General features: G+C 45.9%; 1 protein-coding gene across 1 annotated transcript in view; it reads right to left on the bottom strand.

Annotated features, from left to right (window-relative positions):
• Positions 1–806: 806 nt before the first annotated feature.
• Positions 807–7954, bottom strand: part of NFATC4 (nuclear factor of activated T cells 4) — a 62897-nt gene continuing 55749 nt past the window's right edge. Inside the window, exons 6-10 of the mRNA XM_032238104.1 lie at positions 7787–7927; positions 7464–7519; positions 6341–6467; positions 5283–5804; positions 807–2113 (exon numbers count right to left, since the gene is read on the bottom strand). Coding sequence (XP_032093995.1) covers positions 2046–2113; positions 5283–5804; positions 6341–6467; positions 7464–7519; positions 7787–7927 — 914 coding nt within the window. The 3' untranslated portion in view covers positions 807–2045. The remainder of the gene's footprint in view (positions 2114–5282; positions 5805–6340; positions 6468–7463; positions 7520–7786; positions 7928–7954) is intronic.

Raw genomic sequence — 7954 nt, 5'->3', positions numbered from 1 at the left:
ATGAGTCACGTGCTGGCCATGCCCACACCCAGTTTAGCGGAGAGGGGGGGAAAGTCACAATACGTCATGTGATGACGCCATGATGACATGAGTTTGACACCTCTGATTTACAGTGAAGAGGAGGAGGAGGAAATGACATCATATATGTTACGATGTTATCAGACCTCCTCATGGATCTTTTGGGCCATATTTATTTATTTGCATTTATTATATGTATGCACTGCTCATCTTGCGTTGTGAGGAGACACTGAATAGTTTACAACATTATCCCCTTTTCAGTGACACCAACAAATGCAGTTACAAGAACCTTCCTACGATATACGCAGGATGAATGCTTTCCTTTGACAAACACAAATAATTCAGCTTTCGGACCGTCACCAAGTATTTTAAAAAACCTTTATTTGTTTACTTAATCCCTGGTCTCATTTCTTAAACATCTGCAAAGAAGCAGAACAGAGTTTGGGGAATATGCAGAAATAGGATGAAACTGATCTACCCCTATCCATTCTCTGCAAATTGTTTCTCTGTATCAGCCCAGATGTGTTTTGCAGACAATATACAAAGATCAAGAATTTTAGGAGCACTTTTTAATTGATCACTAGCTGATAACCTGACATTCCCCGGGTATTTATTTATAGGGGGAAAATGTCCGGACCAAACATTAATTTCTAATATTGGATTTTCCCCCCTACCAGAGGGAGCCCCCTTGTGGAGTACTGTGAAGCTGTTACCATGGCAACTCCACTGTGCTGCACAGGAGAAGCCATTTTAAGGCACAACCGGTTGCATCTTAACAGAACACCCACCCCCAAGGAGTGTTAGGGGTGTCTTACTCCCCACAGTATTTGTATCCAGAGGTATTTGTGTACCAAGTTTGCTTGAAATTTCTCAAGGTCTGTGATCACCAAACACTGTTTGAACGTCATGGTTTGAGAAGCATCTCCTACATCACCTTTCCTCTACAGTGGGATGGGGTTGGGCAGAGAATACGTTTGAAGCCTTCCCCATTACAGAAAGGATGAGAGGTAGTTTAGATAGAAGGCGAGCATGGCAACCCTCTTGCTGGTTTTGAAGAAACAAACAGGATGGACATGACAGAGAACTCCGGACAGATGCAGGGGTGGGATTCAGCTGTTTCGGACCGGTTCAGGCGAACCGCTAGTTCCAGCGATCAGTTGGCTCCGCCCACACTCCCCTGCGATAGTCTGTCCTTCAAACAAAGGAAACAAATATTTCCTTTGTTTGAAGCCCAGCTGATAGGTGTGGGAGAGCGGATTGCCATGCTTCAGCTGTTTTAGTAACCGGGGTGGCAGCAGAAGTTAAGTTTTAGAGTTGTTTTCAAATGCACTGCGCTCAGCAAAGCAGTTGTTACACCGATTGAATCCCACCACTGGAGAGATGTGTAGTATACACATAATATCCTGGGAAACTGAGGTTCTTACTTAGATAGCCATATAAGATAGATTAGTCCATGGAATCAATTATCATAGGACATACAGCTCTCCAAAATGTAAATGTGGAGCAGATAAATAAAGGACTAAGCATTGGCGAGAGCATGGTAACTCAATAGGTAGTCTCACACTTTTGCCCAAACTCTTTATCGTGGAGTACCGGATAAATAAATTGACTGATAGAGGGCAGCCACTAAGTAGGAGAAAGATGGTTAAGCAACTGATATCCAGTCCCCCAACACAATAAATGTTAGAGTGTGGGAATTGTCATTTAGCAACTTCTTCAGGACCACAGGTGCTCCAGTCTTGGAGGGATGATGATGTCAGCTCTTTGAAGCCTCTTGACTGCAAAGAGCAGGAGGACAGAAGATTTAATGAGGACTCTGTGTTGAGTTATAGGAGGCCCCTAATTGAAGGCTGAAAGAAAACACAGGTAGAAGATAAAAGAAAACAGATTCAAATTCATCCATGTCAAAGTCCTCAGAAGCTGGCCCAGCTGTTTTTTTTTTTGTGTGGTCCTGGACATCTATGCTTTCTCTGGGCTGACTTCCAGTCTTCTTCAAGCTTTATGAACTCCAGAATTCTGATCACTATTCAGCTCTGTCCTCCTTCACAGGATGGCTCCGGAAAGTCACTTAAGTCCCTGCCAATGATCTCAGTAACTGGAGAGAGTAGTCAGAAAAAAAAGAAAAGGAGAGAAAGCGAGAGCCAATTTGAAGGAAAGCTCACCATACAGCAGCTTGTGAACTCACTAGGTGGCCTTAACCAAGCCATTGAAATTTCCGAGGCTTAGCCTGCAACGCTTGTCATTGTGGGAAATTTATTATGAGCAACAGTGCTGGAATCATAATTCCCAGGTTCTGTTTTGAACATGGGCAGTGTGTTAACAGCCTGCCAGGCCCCTGTGAGTGGACAAAGGACTTCTTATTCTCATCTCCTGGTTGGCTGCTCCATTGCTGGGCTAAGTCAAGCTCACTGTAACAGCATTGCAAAAAAGGCATTAAGAGTTGTTAACCTAATTTTGCGAATCTTCTTCTCCGGTAACATTGTACTGCAAACTAGGGCATACAAAACCTTTGCCAGACCAATTCTCAAATACAGCTTGTCTGCCTGGAATCCACACTGTATATTGGACATTAATACAATTGAGCGAGTCCAGAGGTATTTCACGACAAGAGTCCTCCACTCCTCTGCTCACAACAAAATATCTTATGCCATCAGGCTTGAAATTTTGGGCTTGGACAACCTAGAATTACGCCAACTAAGATCTGACCTAAGTGTAGTACACAAAATTGTCTGCTACAATGTCCTACCTGTCAATGAATACTTCAGCTTCAACCACAATAATACAGGGACAAACAATCAATACAAACTCAAGGTAAATTGCTACAAAATCGATTGCAGAAAATACTTCAGCAACAGAGTGGTCAAGGCCTGGAATGCTCTACCTGACTTCGTTGTTACAGTCTCAAACCCTCACAGCTTCAACCTTAAACTGTCTACCGTGGACCTCACCCCTTTCCTAAGAGGTCCGTAAAGGGGGCGTGCATAAGCGGACCAGCATACCTACCGTCCCTGTCTTAGTATCCCCATTTATCTGTATTTACTTCCTGTGTTCATGTTTATGTTCATTCCTATACTTGTTATCTTGTACATGCTTGACAAACAAACAAACAAATAAATACATAAATAAATGGACCTCTCATTTGAACCCTGAGCTACAAATATTCTATAAATATTCTCCTTCATTGCGCTGTGCATGAACACAAAGTCCTTTCACCTGCTAGCAAAGTTTGTAGTGTAGTTTGATCAATGGATGAACTGGATCAACCCTCCCTAAGGTCAATTGCTCTTCCCCCAAGAGATAATGACAGAAGCTAATTTTAAACACGGCTGGTTCATTTTGCCAGAAAATGTAGGGGGAGTTGTTACATCCTCAAACCCCCAAAGCTTTAATCTTAAACTGTCTAGCGTAAGGGGGATTGCATAAATGCACCTGCGTGCCTACCGTCCCTGTCCTACTGTCCCCATTTATTCGTACCCATTTTCCTTGTTCATCTCCATGTTTATACCTATACCTGTTACCTTGTGCATGTTTGACAAATTAAATAAAATAACTAAATCTAATGAGCATAGGATGAAAAGACAAGAAGACTGGACAGAAATAGTGGGTAGCAATTTAAGTTTCATGCTCAGCCTGGATGGATTTGAAGGGCAACCAACAGAAGTAATCAAACAGCCATTTTCAACCTCAACTAATCTCAGATTTAGTTCCTCATCTCTCAAGGCACATGCACTGAAAAACTGACAAAACAATTTGGATCAGCAGCCAGGATGAAACATCCTCAAATCCATAGTGTCATCAATGTTTAGTTTGGTTTGGCCTGCCAACCCAACCAACATGGCTTGGAAATAATGATTTACAGCGTAACACTGTGCAAGTCTAGAATCGATGACAGTAGCTAAAGGTAAAGGTTTGCCTCACACATATGTGCTAGTCATTCCCGACTCGAGGGGGCGGTGCTCATCTCCATTTCAAAGCCGAAGAGCCAGCACTGTCCGAAGTTGTCTCCGTGGTCATGTTGCAAGCATGACTAAACGCCGAAGGTGCCCGGAAGGCTGTTACCTTCCCATCAAAGGTGGTCCCTATTTTTCTACTTGCATTTTTAATGCTTTCGAACTGTTAGGTTGGCAGAAGCTGAGACGAGTAATGGGAGCTCACTCCATTACGTGGTGCTAGGGATTTGAACCGCTAAACTGCCGACCTTTCTGATCGACAAGCTCAATGACTCAGCCACTGAGCCACCGCTTCCCATATAACAGTAGATGGCAATCTTCAGAATACTAAAAAGGGCTGGACTGAGTCTGTACTTGAATGGGAGAAATCCCAGCTTTCTCCATCTATAATTCCACTAAAATTCTTTGAAATTGTGGCCACCAGCACCCACTACTAATTGCTCAGTCATTCAAAGTATTAAATTTCAAGTTGAGCCCTACATATCCTGGAAGTTTAACTCAATGCCCAATACTTTGAAAATGAGCTTAAGGTTAGTCCTATGCAGACACTTGAGTTGAAGCTCATTTTCAAATTCAGCCTGATTGGACCTGTCTTTTGAGAAAAAGTGACTATGAATATTGGCTTAACCGTTCATCTCTTTGAACAGGAGGTGAAAAGACTATAAATGCCATTTATTTTTGTCGAGCTGCCTTCTGCAGCCTATCATTTTCTGTGGTGCCAGCCTCATTCTGCTACTTTTGCTAATTTAGTATTACCAGTGAGGCACAACACTAACACAAATGAGTCCTAGTGGATGAGGAAAGCTACTTATTCAAGAGAGGTGAGGGTTACCAGATCTGGACTGCAATGCTCCAGATGGCCCCTAGATGGAAGCAAGAGAATGTTTTGTGTCTTGGTCCTACCACCTTGGGGTGATCTTGATTTCTACAGCTGTGATCTGAAAGCTCCAAGGCAAGCATTCACACCACCAGCACAGTGGTTAGAATGCAGTATTGCAGGTTAACTCTGCCCACAGCCAAGATTTCAATCCTGACTGGCTCAAGGTTCACTCAGCCATAAATCCTTCAAATGTTAATAAAACAAGGACCCAGATTGTTGGGAGCAAGACACCAACATTGCAAACAGCTCAGAGAGTGCTATAAAGCACTACGGAATAGTATATAACTCTAAGTACTATCACTATTGCTATTCTGTGTCATTATGACCTGATTTTGGCAGGGCTAGGTTTTCATATAGAAAAAAAGAGGAAAACCTAGTTAGTCTTCTTAAATTGAAACCAAATCTTATTTAAAGCTTCTCAAATCTACCTTTACCTTCTTCCAGTGTGATCCCATGGATAGGCAAGTTTTCCCGGAAGCCACTGCTGAACCCCGATTTCTCCAGTTCCTTGGGGTTAAACTCCTGGGATCCAAGGTCTGGATCTGTCCATTCTGGTGACCTCTCCCCGCTATGGGTTTCTCTCCCTCCTGGTGCATGAGGACTATGCTGTGGACTAGCGGGCTGGAAGTGTGGAGGGTGGCAATCTAATGTGTGAAGGTGGGGCAGGCTTGGGGGAGCAAGGCGAGGTACAGAGAGGTTAACGCCTCCATAGGTCTCACTGGGAGGGAAGCGGAAGGCCGGGCTGTAATGGGGAGGTGTTGAGAACGAGCAAGGGCTCCAGTTGGAGCCATACGGGGAACAAGGTGGGGAGCGCTCGGGACTGTAAGAGAAGGGAGGTCTGGAAGGGGAGAAATCCATGCCCCCGTGTGCTGGTGGTAGTGAAAAGGGAACATTTGGAGTGATGTGTGGGAATGTATGGGGCGTGGAATCCAGATGTGGCTCTTCTTTGAAGATCACTAGAGAAGAAGAGAAGGTTGACAGTCCAGGGGTGGGCTGCTGGGAGTTCGCACACATTCGGGCGATCCTCTAGCTAGGATTCTGCCCAGTTTGGTTAACCCCCAAATGCCAACCCTGGCTGGACATAGCTACTCTGCCCCTCCCCTCCCTCCCACCCCACTCCACTCCTCCCAGGAGTCTCCATACAGCCCGTTCATCATGCCAGATAAGAGCAGGTCCCACAGGGAGGGGGTGGAATAGGCCTACTGAAGGAAGTCCGGAAACAGGCCTTTTACTGGCCTCTGGAGGGCCTCTGGAGCCTGGCAGAAGCAGTTTTTGCCCTCCCAGAGGCTTGAGGAAGGCCTCAGGAGCCTGGGGAAGGTGAAAAATGTGGAGCCTCCTGCCATAGTGCAGGAGGCCCACTAGGCCATGCCCACCATAGCCACACTCACCTAGCAACGGGGCAGCAAACCTGTTGCTGCAATTTTTGAAGCCCACCCCTGGGCTTCGAGCACATTTTAGCACTCAGCGATTCTTATCTTCCAGGTCCACCTACCAGGCAAATATTTGAAGCCTTGAGCTGGACTTCTTTTCCGGCGCCCATTGGAAATATAGAAGTAAGTCTGAACAGGCCGTGAAACTCTCCTGTTGCTGTATTCAGGAACGGTGAGAGTCAGCAAAGCCTGTGGAAGGAGGAGGACATGGTGTCAAGGCAAGTAAATCCAATAGAGAAGGTTGTTGAGCCTTGTTGGAGTGCAGTTCTGCAGGCTACGTCTGCTGCCTGCTGCCTGCCTGCAATTTGGCAGTTTGAATCCCACCAGGCTCAAGGTTGACTCATCCTTCCATCCTTCCGAGGCGGGTAAAATGAGGACCCAGATTGTTGGGGGCCATATGCTGATTCTGCAAACCACTTAGAGACGGCTGTAAAAGCACTGTGAAGCGGTATACAAGTCAAAGTGCTATTGCTATTGGTAATTCCACAATCTGGATATGCTTTTTTCCAATTCCTCAAAATTCTCAGCAATGACCATGCTGAAGTACCTAAGGAATTCTGGGAGGTGAAGTCCACATATTTGAGAACAATCAAATTAAGGAACCCAGGAAGAAGAATGCCCTGCTCCAATCACTACCCATCAATTGCTGCTATATTGGAAAAAAAAAAAAACCTGCCTCGTGGCTGGGAAAATTTCTCCAATGTGGTCCCATAGTCAGGGATGGGCTGTTGGGGGTTCTCGGAGGTTTGGGAGAACTTCTAGCTAAGTTCCTGTGCAGTTCAGAGAACCCCCCCCCCCCCAATCCCACTCCTGGCTGACCCTGCCCAACCTTCCCCTCCTCTCCCAGGAAGCCCACTTAGGATGCAGGTAAGTGCAGAGTACATGCAGAGGCTCAGGGAGGGCAAAAAGCAGACCTACTAGAAGTTCAGAAAGGCTGAAACAGGCCTATTTCTGGCCTCCGGAGGGCCTCCGGAGTCTGTGGAGGCTGTTTTCACCCTTCCAGAGGCTCAATAAAAGCCTCTGAAGCCCAGAGAGGGCAACCCCTCCCCCTCCAGCACCGCCATGGTCCAGGAGGCCATGCCCACCATTGCCACGCCCACCCAGCAACCTGGCAGAGAACCCATTGCTAAAAATGTTGAAGCCCACCCCTGCCCATAGATGATAGTGTATAATTCTCATGCTCACCTCTGTGCTTTTCAAGCGATTAACATTTGCTTCCTCTTCCCACTGAAGTTTTCCATCTGAAACCAACAAGAAAAAAAGGAGCTAGTTCTCTATGAGTTCACCAACGGATCAGACGCTGATACTGGTGTAAGAGATAGAGGTGCAGTTTTCTGGATCAGGGCAAAGAGTCACTTAATCCGGCGAACTCCTTCGTGAAGATTAAAAGCAGGAGATGATAAAAATAGTCCGAACCCACAGGGGAGGAGAGGATAGGAAAGGAAGGGAAAGGAAGGGAAGGGAAGGGAAGGGAAAGAAGGAAAGGAAAGGAACCAGATCTCACTTACCAGGGCCTCGTTCGATGAAAACAACTTTTGATTCTGGCAGAAAGTTGGCTCCACTAATGACCATCTCTTCGCCACCATGCACCGAGCAGGCGCTAAGACTGTAATGCTCTACTTGTGGGAGTTCTTGAGCTGAGCGCTGGGCTGCAAGGAGGGAGGAGAGAAGCAAGA

This window comes from Thamnophis elegans, chromosome Z (assembly GCF_009769535.1).
Source record: "Thamnophis elegans isolate rThaEle1 chromosome Z, rThaEle1.pri, whole genome shotgun sequence".
NCBI classification, from domain to species: domain Eukaryota; kingdom Metazoa; phylum Chordata; class Lepidosauria; order Squamata; family Colubridae; genus Thamnophis; species Thamnophis elegans.
The sequence above is the reverse complement of the archived record's forward strand: the minus strand, read 5'-3'. Positions and strand labels throughout refer to the sequence as shown.